The sequence below is a fragment of the Triturus cristatus genome, chromosome 10 (genome assembly GCF_964204655.1).
Source record: "Triturus cristatus chromosome 10, aTriCri1.1, whole genome shotgun sequence".
Lineage (NCBI taxonomy): Eukaryota > Metazoa > Chordata > Amphibia > Caudata > Salamandridae > Triturus > Triturus cristatus.
In genome coordinates, this window is record NC_140593.1 from 741,759,902 (window position 1) to 741,786,733 (window position 26,832).

Here is a 26,832-nt window from a genome sequence, read left to right on the forward strand (position 1 = left end):
AGCAAACACCAGTGTTAAAGGTAAGGCAACTGATGCTATATATTTTTTTACATCGTAGTTGGAGCTATGCATGTCATGTGGTCACTCTCAAGGCCCTCAAGCAGTGTCTTTCAGTGCCTCCAGCAACCACTATGGCACAGAGAGGCAGGAGGCAGTACGGCTCTATTTTTAGCAGTCATTTGAGATGTTTTAGGATATTGCACAAGATATATGTATAATGTATTTATACTGAAATTTGATATTATTGCACTGCACCTTATACGTTGTACTTTGATTATTGACAGGTTTCTTTAATATATATATATATATATATATATATTGGTAAGGCCAGCAACACCCGACACCCCATCATGAATACAGTACAAGAGCTGATTACAAAGTCATTCCAGTCACGGCCACTTGAACAAAAACTGAAGTTAAAACAATTGGGACCTCATCAGCCTGAAATAAACCTACAGCAAACTACCCAGGACAGAGGAAAAATGTCAAAACGTACATTCTCAAATGCCTGGTACACAAAAGCTGATTGGCTTACAGGCTGCCCTATACGCAATTCTCTGTTCTGCTTCCCCTGCTTGCTGTTTGGCGGTGACTTTTCTTGGACACGGCAAGGAATGGTCGACCTGAAGCACATCGCTGAAAAAATAAAGAAGCATGCGCTCACAAGAAATCATCTGGAAAACCTGACAAGACTGGGAATGTTGGGGGAAGACGCACCAATTGAGCAGCAGATAAATGATGCGTATCGCAAATCCATTCAAAAACACAATGAAGCTGTGGATAAGAACAGACAAAATCTATCCAAGATCATTGATTGCATTCGTTTCTGTGGTGCTTTCGAACTGGCATTGCGAGGCCATGATGAATCGGAAACTTCCTCAAAACCTGGGATCTTCCGAGGCCTAGTGGATTTAATGTCAACCATAGACCAGGATTTGGAAAGACATTTAGCACATGCTACAGTCTTTAAGGGCACCTCTAATACAATACAAAATGAACTCCTTGACTGTATGCTCGAAATTATAAGAAGCCATATTGTGCAAGAGTTGCGAAACACAGACTTTGTGGCTATTCAGGCTGATGACACCACTGATGTGTCCACTCAAACACAGTCCGTGTTAGTGTTTCGGTATCTTGACAGTGACAGAAACATTGTGGAAAGATTTTATGGCTTCACGCATTTAAGTGACTCTAGTGCAGCAACCATCACTGAAGCAATACTGTGTCAACTGGACTTAATTTTCCCGGACCTGCCTCAAAAACAAAAACTTATCGCACAAAGCTATGACGGTGCATCCGTAATGAGTGGGAGCCTTAGTGGAGTTCAGAAGAGAATTCGAGATGTGTACCCTAATGCTCATTTTGTGCACTGTTACGCCCACCAACTCAATCTTATTATGCAACAGGCGGTATCAAAGATCAGAGAGACACGAGTCTTCTTTCAGGATATCGGAGGCATAGCAGCATTCTTCACACGTTCCCCCAAAAGAACAGAAGCCCTTCATGAGATTGTGGACAAAAGCGTACCAAGGGGATCCTCAACTCGTTGGAACTTTCACATTCGTACAGTCAACTTAATCTTTGAACAGAGGGAGGGCCTTGAGAAATGTTTTGTCGCCATAGCATCCAGAGCAGACTTTGATCACACAAGTCAGAATGAAGCCCATGGCTTTATTAGAACACTACAAGACAAAGAGTTTCAGTTCTTACTGTTTTTATTTCATGACATAATGATTCCTGTTGATGTGTTATACGATCAGTTGCAAAGAAAAGACCTAGATACTGTCTCTGTGAAAGCCAATACATCTGCATTTGTACAACAGATTATGAAAGTGAGAGATGGGGTTGAAGATTTAGAGAGCAAACTGCCGCAGCATTCTGTTTTTGCAAACCGCAGACAAAACATCACCTCTCTGGTTCGAATTGGAAAGGAGATATGTGACATTGTAATTGTGCAGGCGAAAGAACGCTTTTCGTTCACAAAACATTTGGTGAGTGCGACTTTATTGCAAGGTAAAGAGTTTGCACAATATGATGAATCCTTCCCTGAGCGTGCTCTGAATCAGGCTGTGGAAGCGTATCCTATGCTCAAAAAAGAGCAGCTGAGAACTGAGTTAACTGTACTCTACGGAATGCCTGTGTACCGGAAGGCCACAAGCGCCTTGACTTTGCTGAGTTTAATTCATAAACTGCATATGGAAAACTCACTTACAGAGACAGTGACTTTACTAAAAATTGTGATTACGACTCCAATGACAACAGTAGAAGCTGAACGATGTTTTTCAGCCTTAAAGCGCATAAAGACATTCCTCAGGAACACCATGCTAGAGGAAAGACTAAATGCTTTGGCGATGCTATCTGTAGAGAGCAAGCTAGTCCAAAAGATACCGGACTTCAACATGAAAGTAATTGACAAGTTTGCTACACTGAAAGAGAGACGTGCGGATTTCATCTACAAAAAGTGAATGCTGCTACTTGTTTGAATACAAAAAATTCTGATTGAGGTAAGAAATGCATTGTTATCTCTGTTTTTAAAAGTTTTGTAGTGTTTGTTCTATTTGGAGACTACACAGATTTGCTCACCTTTGTTCACTGGCCGGACCTGTCTCCCGCAGGGTGAACGATTCGTTGCTTGTGTTGCCTATCAAACCTTTCCCCTTGGCAAATTGCGAAAACCTTTATACCAGTGGTTCCCAAACTGTTTACTCCTGAGGACCCCAATTGAGTCACCACTGGAAGCCGGGGACCCCCAAGCAATTTGTATGACTTAAATTTCAAACATTAAAACAGTAATTCGAAAACAATAAACACACGTGTGCACACAAAACGGATACTCGAATTACTAAGGATTTTAGTATTTTATATTGAAAGAATTTGCAAAAAACAGGAGGGTTAGCGCTGCATCTCCATGACTAACTTTTAAATGGTTGGTTTTATTTCGCAGTATGAGACTCCTGCCAGGGCCAGACTGGAAACCCAAAGCAGCCCTGGCAAATGTTTTCAGACCAGTGCCCATACAGTGCACACCTAGTGCAGTGAGTGCGCCTGACCACTACAAAGGGGGCTTTGGGAGGCTCTCCCCCCAAGACAATTTAGGAAACAATGGTGCAGTCTACAACAAATTTATCATTATATATTGAATTGTATCAGCTTTTAAAGAGTAGTAAATGATGACCTTACTATGCACCAGGATATGACAATCTTTGTTGGGGTTCTTCAATGATTCCCATATTATCCTCCTCCAACAGTGCCTCTCATCTCTCCATAGCCCCCCCTGTCACATGTATTTAATTTGTTTTATAACATCTCTCATACCATTGAAGGATGTCAGAGCACCTTAAATCACACACATATAGGGGCTGATTTACAAGCCCCTTGCGCCACAGGTGCGTCACAAAAAGTGATGCACCAGTGACGCATTTTAGTGCCCCATATTTCCAAGGCAGGAAAAGCAACCCTGCGTGACTTTTACTGGTCTTGTAAATATGGCCCAATTGCACACAGCACTTTACGTGAAAGGGACGTTCCATGAGTGTTGCTGTGGGTGTTCCCACGCATAACCCATGGAACCAGACACATTTCCAGATTTACGAGGAATCGTAAATCTGGAAATGTGTCTGAATGCTACGCCACCCCAGGGGAGGCGTAGGGAGGGGCAACTTGGAGAAATTTATTAATTTCTCCTCTTTCTATGCATGTTGCATTCTGCAGCACGCATAGAAACAGGATATTACCTCTGGTGATTGTTTATGTACAGGAAGGTGTCCCTTCTTGCACATAAACAATCAGTAAAACAATGACGTTTTGCAAGTTCTATGTGTGCTAATGCAGCACACTTAGAAGTTGAAAAACGCCATTTCTGATTGTTTACATGCAGGAAGGGTTACTTCCTGCACATAAACAATCTCCCCACGACACAGGCATCCTTGCACCATGGTGCAAATGTGCCTGTGCAGGCGTATGGCAGCAGTTTGTGCGCCAGCACAGGGGGAAGCACAGAGATGCAACATATTGTTGTAAATATGTCGCATCCCTGTGCTTCGAAAGTGACTCAGTGCGGCGCAGCCAAATGGCTTGCGACACACACAGTCAATTTTCTTGCAAATCTGCCCCATGGAGACAATGATTCATACGTGTAACTCAGTGTATAGAAAATGTTACATAAGGCAAATGCGACTACAGGGTGTAGGATTCACATGTTATTCATACTGGTAGGCATTTTTAAAGAGTGCTTGGTCTGGAGAAGCACAAACTCAGGATTCAGAACATAACAGTGGTTAGCATTGACTTTAACAATAAAAATGTATTTCCACCCAAATAAACCTTTTTAGCAGGATTAGGATAATGAAAGACTTGAAACAAACATATGTTTCTAACTTGTATCATGCAGCTTGCAAGCAGCTGTTTGACAGTTTATAGGTCACTGTGCTAGATTACTATTGTCACTTATGAACTGCACAGTAACAAAAGAATCTGTGACTAAAGCAGTAACCCACTAACCTAGGCACATAAAAAATGTTTTTCAAAATGCATGGTACACGTTCTTTGCAGTAGGCATATTAACCCTCTGTGCTACATTAGATAAGTCAAAGCTGCCACTTGACACAACTCTCATCTCTCTCCAGCAGGTACATTAATCACCGACGTAATCTTGACACTTTTATTGTTGCTGGAAAACTGCTGATTCTACAAGGAACTTTTTTGTGCTTTTAAAATTACTGCCTGAGGACCCCCCTGGGAATGTGACCACAGTTTGGGAAACACTGCTTTATACCATTTATATTTGGGGTACTTGCGTGGACCTATGTGAAGTGTGTGTACAAAGTTCAGCTCAACCAGAATCACGGTAACAGCGCATTGCGCTGCCTCTTTTATATTCAGTATATTGTAAGACTGTTTTTCTTCCCCCGCCTTTCCTTGTTTTGTTTCCCTGTTTTCCCCTTGCTTGCCATTCGTTACTCTAGAGTCTAATATTCAGTATGTTGTAAGACTGTTTTTCTTCCCCCGCCTTTCCTTGTTTTGTTTCCCTGTTTTCCCCTTGCGTGCCATTCGTTACTCTAGAGTCTATTCTAATAGAGTCGGAAGGCCGTAGGGGAAGACTGTGGACTTTTCTTCAAGTTCCTGACGCTCCTGCGGAACGAGCCTGGCAACCATTACACTGCTGTGCAACTTCTTCTACTCTTAGAGCTGAGATTTCCATGAGTCTTATAGTCTGAATTCAGCACCTGAGCATAATAGGACAGAATGTATGAAGCTCTGTGGTAATACTGAATAAGCAGCTACCTATGTTATGCCATCTATTAATGTAATAACTGCACTTTCACAATTGCTTTATTAACCTTCCTGCTTTCTCAAATTTGCTTGAAAATGCACGATTTTTCTTCTTTTTTTCCAAAATTTTCTTGGGGGGGGGTAATCCCCCCAAACCCCCCTTATGGGGTTCGGGCTCGCTCGCTGCGCTCGCTAGCTACGGTGCTCTATGCTAATTCGTTTGCGCCCCACCACTTTCAAATCTCACCCACCGCCCCTGCCCCTGGCATACAGATCGGTAAATGTTACCGATTCGGTATTATTCGTTATTACAGATTCGGTATTTACTGCATCGGTAATAAGGCTACCTTCCCATTCATTCCTATGGGCCTGGAGGCCCATAGGAATGAATAGGAAGCCATTCACTATTACCGATTCAGTAAATACCGAATCGGTAATAGGGGGAGCATATTCAAGGGTGGCAGGGTGTCACATTGACACCCTGTTAACAAAACAGGATACCTCTGTCACCATAAATCAACTTTTCAACTTTTCAGAAGTAGATTTTTGTTTTCTACTAATTGTGTTCGCAGTGTAAATATTACATTTCGTGTTCTTACATCAAGACCTGTTGATTCTGTGCAATTGTGATTACAAAAATACAAAAATATTTCAAGGGAATTGACAATAAACAAGTGACAAATAAACACAACGTCATGTACTTAGACAATCTTCAGAAAAAGGACAACAATAATTCTATATACTAAACACAAAGGATCTTCTCATACTATTTTAAACAGCTATGTGTAGAGTGTTGTACATATGGGAAAAAAAGTCCTGCGTTATTCACATAGAGTTCCAGGGACTCACATTCTTCTAGTCCTCTCAGGATGATAATTTATTAGGGTGCCAAAGAGAGATAGCCTACAGGTATTTGGAAAGCAAGTTTACAACACTATTTAGAATTCATTCCAAGTGTTGTCGGAAAGTAGACGTCTTTCTGTTTCCTTAATTCTTTAAGGCTTGCCTCATCAGAAAACCAACGCGTTTCGACCTTCAGCGTGGCACTTATTGTCGAAGGTCTTCATCAGGGTGGACAAGAGTTATATAGAGGACTGGCAGTATCTAAGGAGGACTATTTTGAAAACGCCAATGCCTTGATGTTGAAATTGATGGAGAGACAGTACCCAAAAAAACTATTGAAGAGGGCTATGAAGAGAGCCTGGTACATTCCCAGAGAATCCTTATTGATACCTAAAGAATGAGGAGAGGACTTACCCTTGGTGTGTGTCACTACATTCTCGGGACGCACGAGTGAGATGAAGAAAATAGTTCGAAGAAACTGGTCAACTGTAAAATCTTTAGAACCACTAAAACATCTTCCTATCTTCGCACTCAAGAAAAACCGAAGTATAAAGGATAAACTAGTACATGCAAATACAGAAAGGAAGAGTACCACCCTGTCAATCCGTACGATGTTATCCCTACCACCAATCAAAGGCCATCGGAGGTGTGGTAATTGTTCATCCTGCCAGAGTACCATCGAGGGAGACATTTTTCGATATGGAAACAAATTTGTTAAACATGAAACCTTTACAAATTGCAATACGCATAATGTGATCTACTGCGCTCTGTGTCCATGCCCCTTGGCGTATGTTGGAAAAACAACTCAAGCCATCAAGACAAGAATGACCCAACATCGTTCAAGAATTAAATGTAAGATCACAAACGCACCGATGGTATCGCATTGCCTTGAACATCAACACAGCCCTAAGGACATAAAATGGACTATACTTAAACATGTGTATGGAACCAACGTTGATGGTCTTCTCTCCAAATTTGAGGCTAAAACCATTATGTATTTAAATACTATTGACAATGGATTGAACTAACTCAGTGAATTGAACCATTGGATTTAACCTGGTCCCTCTAGAGCTCTTCTTTCACTCCTCCCTCATATCAACTTGTATATAAAAAACTTCTTTTATCTGAGCACTTCATAAGGAATGGTGAAGATATTGTAACAACAACTCTTTGTAGCCCTTGTAACAAGAGCGTTCACTCACATGCTGCTCTTAGTATAATAGAAAATGCAACTTACTGCTCAGTAAAAATGCATATTTGTATCTGAAAACTTGTTGGAAAGAAGATTGTTTTTGTTTGTTCCTTTTTAACATAACCAGATGACAATGTGGAATGTAGCCATGTATGTTTTAATTGTACTTTGTACATATTATGTAACTAGTACCAGCCACCCGTTGTGTTAGAGTGCCCTCCAAGAGTGTGTAAAAATAACTTTGTTTCATGCCAGTTTCAAATTATCCTGTCCTGCATGCATTAAAATATAGTCCCCTGAGCATGCCGATTAAAACACGACACCGGGTTCACGTCGGCTTACGATTAGACTTGAAAGCCTTGTTACAGATCTTCGGTCTCTATAAAGTTTCTTGCCCTGCAGCAGTGGAATCCCTGCCTCCAGAGCGCCTCAATACTGTTTCAATAAAGCTCCCATAAATAACAGCTGAGCCAGGCTTCCAATGAACGTGCCTTCAAGCCGAGGATACACGCCCCCTCCACGCCTCCAGTTACGTCACCACACGTACAAACCCGGAAATAGACCGTCTATCTTCCGGACGAATGCTAGTTCGCGGCATTCTTAGACAAGCACTGGAATCGAGTGGGATTGATCGATCCACCACACAGGCTTACAATTCAGAGCCGTAACGCAACCCCCTTGCATCGCGCCACCCTTAAGGCAAGCGAGCTGGTTTGGAAGACACACGCTCGCATCCCGGCTGAATTAGGTAAGACGTAATACCGTTTCAGATACGTTTCCACGCACCGGGCTCTCATGGCTTTTTCGAACACTCCTGATTTCGACTTTCCTACAACTTGGGTGTCCGTTACTAATTATCAGACCCCGGGTCACTAAGAAACCTCACAATGGTGAGGCTTGCACCAACCGGTAATGCTTGCACGCCCATACGATCACTGGGAACAAGGCATGCGGCACTATCTCTGCCCCCATCCCAATGAGTGCCATCTTTTAATCCACTCGCGAAGAAAGATACGGTCGGAGCACTTGTAGCCATAAACTTCTCTTTTGCCCGTCCGCCATCTTTCTAGTTCACCATGCCTTCGAGGAGATAGCGATATAGACACCCTCCTTTAACGTTTTTTTCTTCATTTCCCCCTTCCCCCCTTTTTTACCTTTCCAACAACTAGATAGTATTTTAAACCTCGGTGAGGCTACACCAATATTGATTAGATACTTTCCTTTGCTCTAGCATAAAAGATTACTTCTTGGAGACTACAAGAACCAGGAATCTAATATCTGCAAATATGTTTGTGGTACGTAGGAATACCCTTGATTTTAATGAGTCACCACACCTGTAAATATTTTGTCACTTTTTTCACACTTATGACTAAAGTAATTTGGTCTTCTTTATACATTTAGATACTGCCAGTCCTCTATATAACTCTTGTCCACCCTGATGAAGACCTTCGACAATAAGTGCCATGCTGAAGGTCGAAACGCGTTGGTTTTCTGATGAGGCAAGCCTTAAAGAATTAAGATAACAGAAAGACGTCTACTTTCCGACAACACTTGGAATGAATTCTAAATAGTGTTGTAAACTTGCTTTCCAAATACCTGTAGGCTACCTCTCTTTGGCACCCTAATAAATTATCATCCTGAGAGGACTAGAAGAATGTGAGTCCCTGGAACTCTATGTGAATAACGCAGGACTTTTTTCCCCATATGTACAACACTCTACACATAGCTGTTTAAAATAGTATGAGAAGATCCTTTGTGTTTAGTATATAGAATTATTGTTGTCCTTTTTGTGAAGATTGTCTAAGTACATGACATTGTGCTTATTTGTCACTTGTTTATTGTCAAGTCCCTTGAAATATTTTTGTATTTTTGTAATCACAATTGCACAGAATCAACAGGTCTTGATGTAAGAACACGAAATGTAATATTTACACTGCGAACACAATTAGTAGAAAACAAAAATCTACTTCTGAAAAGTTGAAAAGTTGATTTATGGTGACAGAGGTATCCTGTTTTGTTAACCCCTTCAGTGCCCATGACGAGCTGGACTCGTCATGGGCTGCGGTGGCGCTGTGCCCATGACGAGTCCAGCTCGTCATGAACTCCGCCCGCTAATGCAAAGCGCGGCACTGGGCGGGGAAAGGGGCGGGCATGCAAGGGGTTAATAGTATCTTTGATTCCAACCTCTGTTCCCCTTAATAGAATCAATCCCCTGTTTTTTATAAAACATTGACACCCTGTTGCACCCCTGAATCGTGTATGTGTGCACATGTGATGCACATACATGCCGTAAGGGCATGTATGTCTGCCACATGGCACTTCTAAAAAAGCACAAAATTGCTTTTGAAAAGGTATTCTGTATTTACCATCAACTTGTAGTTGGTGGTAAATAACGAATCTTTAAACCAAAAATGCACTCACTTGAGTGCTCCCTACATAGGATTTAAGGATTCGGTAATTTACCGATTCGGTATTTTACCGATTTCTTAAAATACCGATTCGGTAAATTTCAGAATCCTTAAAACCTGCCTCCTACATTAGAAAGAGCTAAATACCGGTCGGTAACGGGAAAATTACCGATTTTCGGCCGTTACCGACCGGTATTTAGCTATCTACATATGGCCCTTAAATACAATGTGCTAGTGCCGGAAATTTACCATAAAGATCCCTGTATACCGTGGGTGCCCAATATTTCTAAAATATGCAACCCCTATCACTCCTGTGCTCACACTGTGCAACAACAGCAACTGAAGTTGTTTGAATTGAAAAGGCGGAAACATGAAAGAACATGAAAGAAAGCCTCTCTCCGAGCGCCTCTGTTCTTTTGTAGACCCCAGGCCACCTACGCCTTATGAAACCATCAACTGAAATATTGATGGAGCTTGAGACCCTGAATTAAAAAAAAGTTGGTCCTCAAAATGATATGCCAATCTTTCTCAATCACTTGTGATATCAAAGCAGAGTCAATTAAAGGGCAGGGGGGGTTGGTGGGCAGATGACCAAAGGAAAATCTGACCCCGGGTAGATTGGGAGGGTGGTGCAGTCCAACGACTGCCATTGAGTATGGGTTCCTGAGAAGCCCAAAGATAGCCCAACATATACTTAAGGGTGCTTCTTGGGCTACCAGCCACCATTTTAGGTTCAGGTAACCTGGTTGCTGGTACCCCTTGTAGTGGTGATTTATTCCCCTTGTAGTGATGATTGCAGCTAGGTTTCGTTCGGTACAGATAGTAGTGGCTTTAGGTTAGCTTACCATGTTGAGTGAGATGCTCGTTGCAGAGGCTATGAGGCAGCTGAAGGAGGCCGGCAGGCTGAATCTGGTCGTGGGGGCGGCACCGCCTGGCCTGGTTCGCCAGCCTCGCCAGGCCTCTGTGGTGGCGGTAATGGTGTTTTGCTGCTCTGGTCCGGACGGGCAGCGAGGGCCAAGCCCCATGAGGTGAGTCACGGCCACTCTGATATCAGGGGAGCAGCTGTAGTGAGGACGGAAGTCGTGCTTGCTGGGGTGCCGGCTTGCCGGCTTCCTTAATGTCCGCATCTGCATGGGGTAAAGAGGGGAGGGCTCTGGGCGGTCCTTCTCTGCTGGGCGGGCCGCCCGGTCCGGGAGAGTGGGGCAGGCAGAAGCGGCCCCAGCACGTACAAGGTGCGCCCAACACATGTGCAAGGGAAAGAAGCAGGCAGTGTCTGAGGTTCGGCCCTCCTTCCTCAGCAAGGAGGGAATAACGGGTGTGAGGAGGCACGCGGCCTCTGTGGTGCATGTTCAAGCCAGGGTGGAGGCTGGGAGAGTGGAAGTGGGTGGGGAGGGTCAGGGGGAGGGGCATAAGGAGGACCAGGAGATAAGCACTGGGCAGAGGAGGGCTGAGTGGAGGGAGGAGGGCAGCCCAGGCGAGTCAGGTGGGGGAGCCAAGGACTGTGACATGGATGGGGAGGAAGGAGGGACAAAAGTGGGTACCAGCCAAGATTGGGCTAGCCTGGACATTTTTGGCCATAGGGAAGTGGCGCAGGAGGGGAGGGGGGACCTGATGTCTTGCCTAGATGAGTATCTGGGTAAAGGGGGGGTCTCTACGGGCGGGTCAGGTGCAGAAAGGGGGGCAGACATCCAAGTTGGAGGTGGGGGGGCGGTGAGGGGCCCAGCTTCCGCCCTTGTGGCAGCTATGTTAGACTGGAGCAAGGCGCAAGGAGGATGAGGACATGGGGGCGAAGGACGTGAGGAGGGAGGAGGTTGGGGACAAGGATTTTGGCATCTTCAAGGGACACCCCATTGGGGGTTGGTTCCTTGGGGGAGGTTCCATTGGGTGGTAGTTAGGCGACAGGTCATGGGGGGAGGTATGCGTCCTGGGGCTCAGACGCAGAGGGGAGCAGGTTTCAGGGCGCCAGCACACCAGTCCTGTCTTCTGTATTTCAGGGGCAGGAGTGGGGCTTCGCAGCAGGTGTTGAGACAGAATATCAAGTTGGAAATGGCGGCTTACACAAATATTGAGTTGGAAATATCGTGATTCAGAAATATCGACAGCAAGAATATCGTGGTCAAGAACATCAAATTTAAGGTAAGAAATATCGTTAAAAAAAATATAGAAGTCATTAATATTGTTTGCAAAAATATAGATGTTTAAAATGCCGATTTTTTAATTAGTGTTATGTATTTTAGTTTATATTTTAAATGTATGTGATGTATTTTTTTTGTATAAGTATTGTTTATGTTTTTAATCAATTTGTTAAATGTTTAGCAGTTATGAATTTTATTTTAATTAAGTTTTTTAGTTCTGAAGATGGTTGTAGGTTTATAGGGGAAGAGGGTGGGAAGTAATTTAATTTTTAATTATAATGCATTAATGATTATTTTTCATTCATTTAATTTAGATTTTATAGCTTTAATTGTGGGAAGTAATTTATTTGTAAATAATTATTCATTGATTGTTAATTAATATTAATTAATTAATTGATAATTACTTATGGTAATTGAATAATTTTTTTAAGGTGTGGGTTGTGGGGTTTATAGGGGTAAAGGGTGGCAAGTAATTTAATTTTCATTAATTAATAATTACTTCTTAATTAATATTGATTAATTGACCGAAAATTAATTATGGAAATTCCGTAATTAATTTTAGGTGCGGGTTGTGGGGTTTATAGGGGTGAAGGGTGGGAAGTAATTCATGATTAATTAATTCATAATTTTTATTTAATTAATTAAAAATGTTTTGATCATTAATAATAATTAATTAATTGATATTTAGTCAGGGTATGTGTTTATATTTTTTGTGTGTCGGTTTTATTGTTATGGGGTACAGTGTGGAGAGTAAATTAATTTTATTTACTTTATAATTAGTTTTTAAATACTATTCGTTTTTTAATTGAAAATAAGTTTTAATTGTGTAATTACATTTTTAACAGTTTAATTTTAGGTGTGGGTTGTGGGGATTATAGGGGGAAGTGTGGGAAGTTAAATATTTTTATGAGTTTTAATTTGTTTTCTAATTAATAATATTTCTTTAATTGGTAATTAATTCTGTTAATTGAAGAAGTAAATTTTTTTTAATTTTGGATTGTGAATTGTGTGGTGTTAAAGGGTAGGAAATACACATAAAGTTAATTTATGTAATAATTAATGTTTTTCTTCTAAATAATTTTTAATTAAGAATATGTATTTGGAAATTATTTTTTATGATATTTAATATTTGTAGGTATTTGTTTTTTTTTTTTTTTTTTTTTTTTTTAAACCGTTTATTGCAATCTCAAATATATACAAGTATGGGCCTACAACCTTCCGGCCGGCCGCTAAAGAGACAAAAGCAAATGACATACATACAATAAGGCACTTGGCTTTGCATAGACGATAAAGCAGGAGGTATCAACAACGCGGGCCACATAACTCTGAACCCACAATACGGTTTCGTTTTATACAACACAACAACATAAAACCACACCCGCAAGGCAACCCACAATCGAAAATGACGACACGTGCTCCTCAAGTGGGGAACCCCAATCATCCAAAGAAATCCAGAGAGGGGGAGGGAAACTGATCCGGGACTGGGAGAACAATGTGCCCAGGGCTGAGGGAGGGGGTCAACTATGGGGATGGAGCTGGTGAAGCGGGAGGCAACAACGGCGGCTCGCAAATACCCCCGCGGGAAGCGTTCCAGGGGCCCCATATCTTCACCCATGCCCCAGGCTTACCCCGCGCCACATATACCACCTTTTCTCGGAACATGCACCAATCCATATGTTCTTTCCAAGCCGACACCGCCGGGGGTCTCTGAGATCCCCACAGCTGAGCAATGTCACGTTTAGCTATCATATATCCCAGAGTCACCCATCGCGTCTGCGGAACCGAGTAATCAGTCGGTTCCCACACATTCAGCAGGCATCTCCTCGCTTCAGGCAACAGCGCGACATGTGTAACCGCTCGCAGAACCTCATGCACACCACGCCAGAATCGCTCCACCTTCGGACATTCCCACAGAATGTGTAAAAAAGTCGCCAAAGCACCACACCCACGCTTACACAATCCATCCTCGGCATAGCCCATACGCTGAAGCCTTGGCCCCGTCATATACACCCGGTGGAGTATCTTAAGCTGGACGAAGCGAAGGCGAGCCGGGATGGCCACCTCCTTCGGAGAGGCCACCACGGAAATCCAGTCCTCGTCGTCCAACTCCAGCCCATCGGCAACCCAAGCCTCGCGGACGCCAGTCAGTAGGCCCGAGCGGTCATTTATCAATTTCTTATAAATGAGGGAGATCGTGCTGTCCGGAACGTGGCCATCTAGCACTCTATCCTCCAGGGGGGAGGACTCCGGGATGGAGGCCACGTCTGGGAAGACGGAACCCAGTGCGTGACGGACCTGCAGGTAGCGAAAGTATTCACTGCCCTGCAGCTGAAACTCCGCCTGCAGTGTCTCGAATGTCTTGAATCCTCCCCTCGTCCAGAGATCTCCCACTGTACTGATGCCTATCATGTCCCACCTCTCGAAGCCCTTCGAGGTCCACAAAGAGCCAAGCCTCTCCGACGCATACAACGGTGACGCCCGGGTCAAACGGTCCTTCCATCCCATAGCTGCATTAGCCGCGTGCCATACTCGCACCATGACACGCGTGGGTCCCGTCAAGCGGGAATCGGGCACGCTAGTGTAGAGCGCTCGATTGTAGTCGCCACCGGGTAGGATTTGTAGGTATTTGTAATATGTATTTAACATTATAATACAATAAAAAAATTAATATTACATCAATTTATATTTGAATTATTAACATATTTATATATTTTTTAATTTATTTTGTTTTTTAAATATTGTTATTGTTGTTAAAATTGTTTGTTTTTAATTTTGAACTGACTAGAGTGAGAATATTAATTGTTACTCCTCTGCAATCTGACACTTTCCCTACTGTTGCACTCACTGCAGTGGGAATAGTAATTTTTGCCCCTCCGCTATCCAACACTTTCCCTACTTTTACAATTATTGGAGTCGGTATAGTAATTTTTATCCTGTCACAATCCAACACTTTCTCTACTGTTGCACTCACTCGGGTAAGAATAGTAATTTTTACTCCTCCACTGTCCAACACTTCCCTACTGTTTGCGCACACTTTCCCTACTGCTGCACTCACTGGAGTTGGAATAGTAATTTTTACCCCTACGCTGTCCAACACTTTCCCTACTGTTGCACTCACTGGAGTGGGAATAGTAATTTTTACCCCTCCGCTGTCCAACACTTTCCCAATTATTACACTCACTGGAGTGGGAATAGTAATATCTACCCCTCCGCTATCCAACACTTTCCCTACTGTTGCACTCACTGCTGGAGTGGGAATAGTAATTTTTATCCCTCTGCTGTCCAACACTTTCCCTACTGTCTGTTGCGCTCACTGGAGTGAGAGATTTAAGTTTGAAGGTTTTTAAATAGTTTAAAGTTTTAATTTATATTAGAATGTTTTTTTAAATTAGATTTTGGTGCCGATTCCGATCCTGTAAAACCCGGGTACAAATGGTCGTAAGGAGCGTTTTCTCCGACTGACTCGTACCCGGGAAAAACACCCTACAAACTTGCAAGTACGATTCGCACAGAAATACCATTTCCGTACGAGTCGTACAAAAGATGGACCAGCAAAAAAATACATACAATTCTCATTCTGGACGGCGCATACGCAACATCCGGATGGAGTCAGGCAGCGTTTTACGGACCAGCAAGTACGATTCGTGCCCACGTCACTCCGCACGTAGCATTTTTTACGGGAGCCAAAAATTGCTGTGAAATCGAGGACGACGCGAAGAAGGAGCACCGGTACGCGACGGACAGCGATGGACCCCAACCTACGCGTCTTCCCGGCCCTCATAACCTAAGACCTCGTGTTCAGAAACCGACGCAGACGCCGCAGAAGGTCAGAACAACCCCCAGGGGCAAAGGGGGGGGTGCAAGGGGCATGAAACATAACCCACACCCCACAAAAAACAAATATATCCTGCACATTAATTACCTCCATTGTCTGGTCACTTCGGGGGGCGTGTCCACCAATCCCACGTCCCGCCACAACGGAAGTGGACATGGACGCGTACCCATCACCACCACAATGGTGGTACAGGACGTACCCACGCCCCAAGAGCGTGGGTACAGTCCGTACCACCATGGACTCACACGTTACATGTGTCATGATGGTTCGAAGATGACTTCCTGACATGAGGCAATATCTGCGTTGTCTCAATGCCTGTGTCATCAGGTTTTGACATGTACCCCTTCATGGGAATGTGTGTTATCTGTCCTTTTTAAGATGACATGTGACCTGTGCGTCTAGACTCCCGCCAGCAGTCTGTATGAGATAACATCCTTCAAATGCTGATATGTGGATGTCTGTCACTCATGTAATGTGTCTGGCTGTTCACTTACAGTGGCCCACAGCTATTTTAATGGCATGTCACGTCAAAATTGCCATGCAACTATTGTAGCTGGCTCTTCGTAGGAGTATCACCTGGCTGGCATACGTGTCCTGGATGTATTGCACAGACCAGACTCTGTATTTAGCAGATGTGTATTAGTTGTTGAACATGTGCTCACCTCAGTGACATTGGTGTGGTAATGTACTCACTCTTCGTTATTCCTTCCAAATCTCTGCAGGGCACCGCCTCTTCCCAGATAAATGCCAGACCTGGATGCCATGCGTGAACATCACTGCATATGCAGATACCGCTTCTTGCAAGAGTTGATGGAGAACTTGACCCGCCGGCTTGAACCACACCTCCAACCACAACACAGGTATCCTACAGCTCTGACCCCCAAGATGAAGGTGATGGCAGCCCTACATTTTTGTTTCAATTGACCATAGCTGATGTCGGTGGCATGTCCCAGACAATGTTCAGCCGTGTCCTGCATGATGTTTTAGAAGCCATGTTGGTGCACCTGGATGAATTCATCCATTTTCCCACTCGTGAACAGTTGACACGTGTCAAGGGTGAGTTCTATGCCCTGGGAGGGATGCCTTACGTAATCGGGGCCATTGATGGGACTCATGTTGCTTTGGTACCACCGCAGGCACAGGAGGTAGCCTTTAGGAACCGCAAACATTACCACTCTATCAATGCCCTTGTGGTGTGTCTAGCTAACATGTTGATTTCCCATGTCTGTGCCCGCTTTCCAGGGTCCGCACACGATGCCTACATCATGAGGCGTAGCAGGGTGCCAGAAATGATGCTGCAGCAGCACACGGAACGAGCATGTCTTGTTGGTTGGTATACTCTGTTAGTCCTGTGTTTTGCGGTATCTTTGTATCTTACGACGTCTCCTGACCCACTTCTTCACATGATGTTTCCATGTAGGGGACTCTGGCTATCCCAACATGCCATGGCTGATGACGCCTCTCCGCAACCCCAGAGCAGCCGCAGAACACCGGTACAACCACACCCATGGGCAGATGAGGCGCGGGATTGAGAGGACGTTTGGACTCCTGAAGAGCAGATTCCGGTGCCTCCACAAGACCGGCGGCGCACTCCCATATGCCCCGGTGAAGGTCTGCAAAATCTTCCTTGTGTGCTGCATGCCGCACAACATGGCAGTGGAGAAGGCCGTGCCACTCATCCTTGATCCGGATGAGCAGGATCATCCACCTGTGGAGGATGAAGGGCTTGGGCACGGGGCAAGTGAGGATGAGGATGAGGACATCCGGAGTCAGCTCATCCACAACTTCTTCTCATAATGGTGAGTCCCTGTGTCTGAGTGTGCACGCTTTGAGCCTTGTGTGGCATGTGTTGCAATGTGTGTGTCCCGCTGACTGTGTGCTAAGTGACTTGGAGGTGTGTTCTGATGTGTCATTCAAGTGATGATGTCATTCCACACATTTTAGCTGGGACACAAAATTCTTTTAAGAGCATGGTGACAAAATCATTCCTGTAGAGTACATGTCCATGTCTGCGGATTACTAGCTCTTCGCTGACTTGTTGTGTGTCTGTCCTCCACAGGTTCTTGCGGCTGTCGTCTGCTCATGTCATCATTACCCTCCTGCTATTCCTCATGAGTATTGCAACGTATGCTGGATCAGAGTTACATGCACGGACATGGTGAAAAGTCATTTTGGGTAAGGAGTGCAGCAAGGCATTTTGTGGGTGGTACGTGTTTGTGATATGTGGGGACTGCTCCTGTGCATGTTGTGTTACCATGCATACATGTCGACTCACCATGGGGCACATGACGTGTTGCATGGCTCCCATGAATTGATAGTCACCCTTCCTTCTGATGAAGGCATCAATGTGTGTATAACGTCACTCAGGAACATACGGGATGCTAATGGTGGACATAGTGTGGGACATCCCCATATGAGGCTCAATGGGGAATTGCAGACTCTCCGTGTGCAGCAAGGGGTGTGAGGCTCAACCCCTTCACTTGTGTGCGAGCTCAGTAGGATTTACCACATCTGTGTGTTGAAGGGGGTGTCCAGTGTAGGTCCCACATGGTCAGCCAAATGACCTGTGAGTCTGTTCCAATTGATGCATTTCCCTTGTTGTGAGCCTGAGTAATAAAGGTGTACATCACACTCCAAGGTGCCTCATCTCTGTCAATGCAGGTCTCTTGCCACTTTGCATGCGGCATATCTGGCATATTTGTGGAAGATTATGCATAGGAGCCCATGTGTAGGTTAGCAACATGCATGCAGTTGCTCATGGATTAGGATCCCTATTGGGCATGAAGTACATGGTCGTGTATGTTTTGTGGCATGTTGGTCCACACAATGGGCCATCAACACCTGCTGAGGGTGTGTCTCCTGTGCGCATGTCGGCCTTCAGTTTCCTGATCCGGTGTCATGCTTCTCTGGTGATTATGCATGCATTGTCTCTGGGTGTGCCATGTGACACTGGACACTCCTTACTTTACACACACGCCTGTTGCAGTTGTCCTTCTGACATCCTAGTCTTTGTGTGCAAATTCTGGCATTTTGCAAGGAGATGCCGCCTGCTGCTGCGGCCCCTGCAGCAAGGGCCCGCAGAGTATCCAGATTTGGCAGCACACACGCCTCCAAGATGCTCCTGACTTCCTCCCTCCACCCATTCATTTGGCTGTCCTCAGCTTGTCTATGCCACTGTTGCCGCCACGCGGTGGCAAAGGCTGGACAATCAGCACATGCAAGGTGCACATTGCACCACCATCCTGTCCTTGCATAACCCACATCACACTACAGTCTGATGTAGCAGCCACACTCCGAGCTATGTCCATGCGCACATCTAAAGCCTGCTGTCAGACATACCCTGGGCACACACACGACACCTTTGCATGCTGAGTGTGCAACTCCAACTGCCTACACTGCGCTGCCCCGCCTTCCAGGCCCTGTCACACCAACTAGGTCACGTCCCTGATACTCCCCACCGGCTCTGTAGCCCAGCAAGGGCATGGGAGGGGGACTCAAGGCTTAAGCATGTAGTATGGTGTCATCGTCTGGCACATGGCACAGCTATCATCTCTCAGCATGTCAATTGACAGAGTGTCCAGGACCCCCCTTTCCACCATCACATGCGCACAGCACCTCATCATCAGCTAGTATGCCATTGACAGCCAGGTGCTCCTCACCCTCAACAAAGACACAGACATTGGCAGTTCCAACCTTCAAGTATGCATGAGATCCATTGATGAATGGCTGAAGACGAGCCACCTGAGGCTGGACTTGTACAGGACCGAGGTGATCATCTGAGGATTGTCCCCTTCCAGCTGGGTCAAGTGCCTGTGTCCCACCCGCAAGAGCCCTGCACAAGCACCCACTGGCCACACACACAAGATGGTGTGCATCATGTTTGGCTCGCTCACATATGCCATGCTAGTCCACAGCATCTGTCCCTTAAGCTGCAACGCCCTCTGCATTATGCACATGATCCACAGATAGATCCACTCCAAGAAAAGACAGACCATCCCCCAGGTCCATGACAACATCCGTGTCAAATACTGCCCTGCCCTCTACGGAGCAAGTACATCCAAACTCCCAGGAAACTGGTCCACTTCCAGGGGGCATCTGCACACCTCAGTTTCAACACCCTGCGCTCCAGCCACCTCACCGTCCACCATAGATAGCTGCTATGGATCACTGTCTGCTGCAGGATGACCTCCACACTCCCCACCCACACTCAGGAGGCAGTCCACAACCCGACCCCAAACCAACCTTGTACGTCTGTCATCCTAGATCCCGTTGGGCCATCTCCGTGCATCCAATCTTGCCCTGGCCACCTTTCTTCACATCCACCGTACTCCAGCATACAGGACATTGTTCTCCCACCTGGCCACACATACCTTGGACTCCCTCCCCGGGAACCTCCACATGAGCCATGACCTCTACGCCTTGATGATAAACTCCCAAATAGGTCTGTCCGCACAGTTTAGGAAGCCCCCCCTCAGCAGCCAGAGGCCATCACAGGTGAGTGTTGTGCTCCATGCCTACATTGAATGATACCTTGTGACCCATGTGTGTCCTGTACCACAATCTGATCCCAGGGTATGGGTGGCTGGAGTTAGTTCAACACTCAGGCATAGTTAGACATTTCCACACACATATGTCGTTGACTAATGCAAAATGACAGGAACGTCTCATGACCAAAGTGATATATTTATTTGTGGTGGTGTACTTGTTTTGGTATATGAAATTAGGTGCTCTACGGGGGGAATAGAATCAAAGGTCACAGGGGGAGATGGTATCCTTGGCATTGGAAGTCATCAGAGTCCAGACCACAGTGTTGGTCATCATTGGTCAGACTGTGACCAGCAAGTCCATGTGGCAGAGAATGTCATTGGATGAGGTGCTGCTGTTGCGCCAGAGGGCCAGGTGCCAAGCCAGGTGACCTGGGAGATGGGGATGGTCCACTGACTCTCACGGTCTTTTCCGTTGACGACCCACCTTCCTCCGGGGACCCTCAGATGCAGGCCTTGACGATGCTAGGGACGCTCTGTCAGATGAATCCTCCTCCTCCTCCTCCCTCCCTGTGTCTGGTGCTGGTCTTCGCCTTGTGGCACAGGGAGGGTTGGCCATGCTTTGGGCGATCTGACGGAGTGATTGGCTCATGTCCCTGTGCACCGCCAGGAGCTCAGCCAGTCTTGCCTCCATCCGTCCTTGGTGTTGTTGATGACTGGCATGATGCTCGACCTGCAGGTTCTTAAGCTCATCGAGGGTCCCCTGCATCTCGGAGAGTCTTGACACGACCTGGTTGATGCCTCTGGTGTCACGCAGGTATGAGTCCAGGATGTTGCGTATGTGTGACATACCGCTGTCCTGAGCTGGCTGGTCAGGTTCGCACCTCCGCCTGCCTCCACTCCCACCACCTCTGCCCACTTGAGCCTGGCCTGCCCTTGTGGGCACATCGGGTCTACAGGACCCCTGAGGGATGGCATTTGCAGGGTTGCCTGCCTCCTCCTGGGTGCCCAGAGAACCTTGTCCCTCCTGGTCAGACTGACTCTGTTGTTGAGTGTGAGCAGGGCTCCTGGGTGTGTCCTGGGATGTGGCAGGAATGGGGGGGGGTGGTTGGCACAGATGTACCTGACGCAGGTGCTGCAGGGGCTTGGGCACCAGAGGGTCCAGGTTGGTCGGGGTCATCCACGGAGTGGTGAGAGTCGCCGCTGCCGGTGGGATCGTCTTCACGCGGAGCCTGGGACTGTGATTCTTCCCCCCAGTGTTGGGGGGAGATCGACGACGTTGCCCTGTGTGTGGGAGAGAGACAATGTTAATGGTGTTTCATGCGACATCTATGTTTCATACATATTCAAGTTGACACAGTTCCTCCAGGTAGTTGGATGTGCCTAGCATTCCTCTCAATGTCCACTTGGGGATGGGTATGTTGCAGGGGACAGATTGGGATGTTCTCCTGAGTGTTTGACCTGTACATTGTTGGCTCTGATGCTTATTTGGCTCTGGATTGGTCTTGTTGTGTCACATGTCCATTGTGGGAGTGTGTAAATCTGTTGCCTGCCCCGGGGGTGTGTGCTTGTGTCAGGGGGGGGGGGGGGGTTGTGACCGGGCCTGCTGTTGTGTGTAGTCTGAGTTGTCATTGGGTCTCCCAGGTGATGTGTCTGTCCCCTCATGGTGCATGCTGGCATGACAGTGAGTGTGAGTTCCTGTGCTATATACCTGTGCTTGTGGAGTTGGTGTTTGAGTGTACAGTGGTCCCAGGAGGGCCTTGTGCTGCATACAGCAGGGCCAAGTGTCAGCTACCTTGTCAGTACTTTGCCAGTCCCTGTGCATTGTGCATGGGTAGGTACCTATGCCATATGGGCTGAGGGCATTGGTGTCTGCGTCTCATTTTCACAATGCGTTGTGTATGGCCCACCCTCCCAGCCTCCCGGACATCCAGTCTTGTGTTTGTGGTTGTTGTAGCCTTGGACATGGCCTTGCCTTGATTTGTGAAGGGTGCATGGAGACGTTAGTGGCATGAGCGTGGTTTTTGAGTGTGGTTGTGTGCGGTGAGTGCTTGGGGGAAGTTGCGTGCATTTGGTGTATATGTGGTGTGGACCACATTGCCCCCATGTTACGTAAGTTGTTTGTGTACTCACCAGGCTCTGCAACTCCTTCTACTCCGTGTACTCCCACCGGCAGTAGCAGGGCCATCACCTTCTCCTCCCAGGGATGGTAGTGTACGGGTCTGCGGGGCGGCCCACCTCCAGTGATGTTACTCTGGGCATATTCTTCATTCATTTTCTTGTTGACCGCCCTGCGCAGATCGTACCACCTGGTTTGGCATTCATGCCTGGTCCTTCGGATTGGCGCAACAGCATTCACCCTATCGACAATCCTCTGCCACATGGCAGATTTTTTAGCTATGCTGGTCTGTCTGACCAATGTTCCAAACAGCTGTGGCTCGACTCTGATGACTTCGTTGACAAGGAGGTCCAGCTCCACCGTTGTGAACTTTGGATTCTTGTCTGTGGGCATGGTGTGGGGTGTGGGTGTGGATGGTTGTGGGTGTGTGGGTGTGAATGTGACGGTGTGTGTGTGGATGTGAAGAGGGGGATGTTTGTGGAGGAGGTTGTGTGAAGGTGTGTGAGTGAATGTGTAGTGAAGGTATGAGTAATGTGGAGTTGTTTCTCTGTGGGTTCTGGCAGCAGTGGGTCTGTTGCAAAGGCTCATGGGTTGTGTGTGTGGGCCCTTTTTATTGGTCAATTTTTGGGTGTGGCTGTGTTTGAATTTTGGTGGGTGTGTTATAAGAGGTGGTTGCGATTTGGGGCCTCTGTTTGCCTGTTTGGATGTGCCAGGTCAGTCATTGAGATGTATTTTGTCATGTAGACGTGTTTTGTGGTGTTGTGCGAGTTGAATTGACCCTCCTTGTGCTGTTTCACAGTGTCCTGGTTCTGTATGAGTCTTTTTTGCATAGGTACGATCCATACATACGCGATGCTGGGTGAGGTTGTTGGGGTACGGTGTTGGAGTGCGGCGCGTACATGCGGTGGGGGTACGGTGCGTACACGTGCGGCCCTGGGGTACGGCGCGTACATGCGGAGGTAAGGCGCGTACATGGGGGGGTAAGGCGCGTACATGCGGTGGGGGTACGGTGCGTACACGTGCGGCCCTGGGGTACGGCACGTACATGCGGAGGTACGGCGCGTACATGCGGGGGTGATGCGCGTACATGGGGGGGATGGCGCGTACATGGGGGGGTAATGCGCGTACATGCGGTGGGGGTACGGTGCGTACACGTGCGGCCCTGGGGTACGGCGCGTACATGCGGAGGTACGGCGCGTACATGCGGGGGTGATGCGCGTACATGGGGGGATGGCGCGTACATGGGGGTACGGTGCGTACAGGTGCGGGGCTGGGGTACAGTGCGGACAGGGGGGTAAGGCGCGTACATGGGGGGTACGGCGCGTCCATGGGGGGTATGGCGCATACAGTTGCGGGTCTGGGGTACAGTGCGGACAGGGTGGTGTACGGTGCTGGCATATTTGGGGGTGGGGGGGCTGTACGGCTCGTACACGGGCATAAGTTTACCCGTGTACATGTGTGCTACTGCGTTGGCTCCGTACGGGCCATTTTACGTGCGATTGTGTATTCGGACGGATGGTCGGGATCGTACTTGCGCGCTCGGACTTGTGTTTTACGATTTGCATGTAAAAAAGTCCGGCTCACTCTCGTACACTTTTCCCGATGATATTCGGACGTAAAAACTTTCCGACGCACTCTCGTAGACTTTTCCCGACGCTATTCGTAGATATTTTTCACGTACGAATCGTACTTGGACGTTTGTAGGGTACTTGTACGACTCGTACGTAAAAAAATACGGATACGGGTTGTACGCAAATTATTTTTAACGGATCGGAATCGGCACCTTTATGTTATTGGTACACACACAAACACATATATATGTAGATTTTTAAATAATTTTAAAATGATAAAATAAAATAAAATTAATAGTTTATTAATTGTTTTAAAGTAAATATATATGAATTATTATGAATGCGTGTTTAACTTTTCTTCATTAAGTTTATTTATTATATTTTTTTTAAACATATTAAATCTACTTTATTTTTTTGTATTAATTTGTATTATTTAACATATTTAATATTTATTGTTTTATTTTATATATATATAGGTACATATATATAAAATTCGATATTTTGTACAACTATATTTTTTACATTGATATTTTTTCTTTCGACATTTTTGGACTTACCTGTTTAAGTATAGGGAGTGGATATTTTTGCATTCTATATTTATGCATCAATATTTTTTACTTCTATATTTTTAAAATGGATATTTTGTCAGTGAACTTCGCAGCAGACTTGGTAGAGCTGGGGACGGCTCCCTCACACCGAGGTGAAGAGAGGTCTGGGCCCGCACGGTCCACCTGGAATCGATATGGGATCCTGATGCGGCGAACATAGCAACCTTGTTGGCCCCAGCAGCTGGTAGGTTGCGAACAGCCTCTGGTGCGCGAGATGCGACGAGGGTGTGGAGGGCAGGGAAGAAGGAAAGTCCAGATAGTGAGGAGCTGAAGTTTAAGAATATACTGTATATGGAGGTTACAAAGCCGAGAGGCGAACATTTGATGTTGGCCACAAAGGAGAGTATTTGGAAAGGGGAGTACGTGGGAATGCTAAATCTCCTCCACAGGGAAGTGCGGTCCAAAGAAGGTTCTAAGGGGGAGGAATATGAATTCCCCTCAAGATAGAGAATTGGACGGCGGTGTTCCTAACATATGCCAGTGTGTTTTGCGAGAAATATCCGGATCGCTGTGTGGCCATATCTAAGTACATGGACGTGTTTCGAAATGCTCAGTTCGGTTGGGGGGGGGGGGCATGCCTGCTTGGAACCCGGAGGCCAAGTGGGATGAATTGGACTCTGATTTGTGGCAGCATACTATGGGGGCTGCAAAGGGGGATAAAACAATATTCACAGCAAGTGGCCTGCCTATTGTATAACCACCCTTTCAAGGGCATCCCACCCGGGGACGGGTGGGTGGACCCTCTAAATTTGTACCGGGGAAAGGAGGGACCTGTTGGAATTTTAACAAAGGTTTGTGCACCCTGGAGTATTATAAATTCCGCCACTAATGTTCAAAGTGTTTGGGCAGACACCCCCTGGTTAACTGCTACAGGAAAGGGGGCACGTACAACCAGGGAGGGAGTCAGTGGCATCAATACGGGAAGGCGAGGGTGGACATCAGCTGCAAGCCATGGCTTCCAGAGGAGGCAGATGGGGACAAGGACCTGATGCGAATGGCTCCTACTCCGGTTAACCTGCAGAGGTTGGAATAATGGTTGGGATATTATGGGCAGACTCGGAGCATCTGCGGGATGGGTTTCGTCAGGGGTTCAGGTTGGGGTACGAGGGGCCGCGAGTCCATCAGTGGGCAGACAATTTGTGTTATGTCGGAGAGCACAAGCAGGTGGTGAGGGACAAATTGGAAAGGGAGGATCAGAAAGGCAGAATGGCGGGAACCTTTGCGGATTGGCCGATGGAGAACCTAATCATATCTCAAATTGGGGTTGTTCCCAAAAAAGAGGAAGGGCAGTTTCACATAATTCAGCAACTGTCGTGGCCGGCAAGGCAGTCGGTAAAGGACTTCATTGCAGAGGGAGTGACGTTGGTGTCTTACTCGTTGATGGATGAGGCCATGTCACTGGTAGTGACAGCGGGCCCGGGTGCGTTGTTGGCAAAATGCTACGTCAAGTAAGCATTTTGGCTACATCTGGTACACCCAGAGGATTTTCAGCTACTGGAGATGCATTTTGAAGGCAAATGGTATGTGGATAAAGTGCTGCCAATGGGCTGCTCAATATCCTGTGCTTTGTTTGAGTGCTTCAGCACATTTTTGCAGTGGGTGTTCACATGGCAGACGGGCCATCAGCTGGTGACGCACCACTTGGATGATTTCTTTTTGGTGGGGGCAACCGGCTCGGCAGACTGCCAGAAATGGCAGGCTAGGTTCCAGGAGCTCATGTGTGACTTAGGGGTGCCGTTGGCCCCAGATAAGATGGTGGTCCTTGACACAGTGCTGTCTTTCTTGGGAATCAAAATTGATACAGTGCGAATGGAAGATAGACTGCCAGAAGATAAGCTGGAGAAGATTCTGGTTTTAATACGGTGCATGCTGGGGAAAGAGAAGGCTAAAGTGAAGGATGTTCAGGTGTTGCTGGATCATCTGAACTTTGCTTGATTTGTCGTCAAAGCAGGATGGTCATTTTGCTGGAGGCTGGTGGTGCGTGTTTTTGGAGGATTTCAAAGGGATTCATTTGGTGAGGCTGGGGGATTTGGATTAGGATGTGCAAATCTTCTCAGATGCGGCTGGAGACTTGGGCATTGGCGCATACTGGCAGGGTAGATGGTGCATGGAACAGGAGCCGGCATTGTGGGTTCACGGGGGAGAAGCATCACCTTCCTGGAACTCTGCCCTATGGTGGTGGCAGTGGGGCACAGAGTTGGCACACAGACCGGTATTGTTTCAGGTAGGTAATATGACGGTTGTATACAGGTGGTGAACAGGCAGTCGGACAGGGATATGCAGGTGCTGAAGGTGTTCATGCTGTGCTGGTTGCGCCATGACATAACTTTCAGAGTGCGCACGTTCCAGGCGTGGACAATTACATC

At 46.5% G+C, this 26,832-nt stretch overlaps 1 protein-coding gene across 1 annotated transcript; it reads left to right on the forward strand.

Annotated features, from left to right (window-relative positions):
- Positions 1–1,152: 1,152 nt before the first annotated feature.
- On the forward strand, positions 1,153–5,032 carry LOC146789934 (zinc finger MYM-type protein 1-like). The gene is made up of 2 exons (XM_085630150.1): positions 1,153–2,504; positions 4,626–5,032. The coding sequence occupies exon 1, from the start codon at positions 1,302–1,304 to the stop codon at positions 2,463–2,465; it is 1,164 nt and encodes a 387-aa protein (XP_085486276.1). The 5' UTR covers positions 1,153–1,301; the 3' UTR covers positions 2,466–2,504; positions 4,626–5,032.
- Positions 5,033–26,832: the final 21,800 nt, after the last annotated feature.

Bases quoted from the DNA above. Each gene is read 5' to 3' on its own strand.
- LOC146789934 (XM_085630150.1), top strand. From the start codon at position 1,302: ATGAGTGGGAGCCTTAGTGGAGTTCAGAAGAGAATTCGAGATGTGTAC.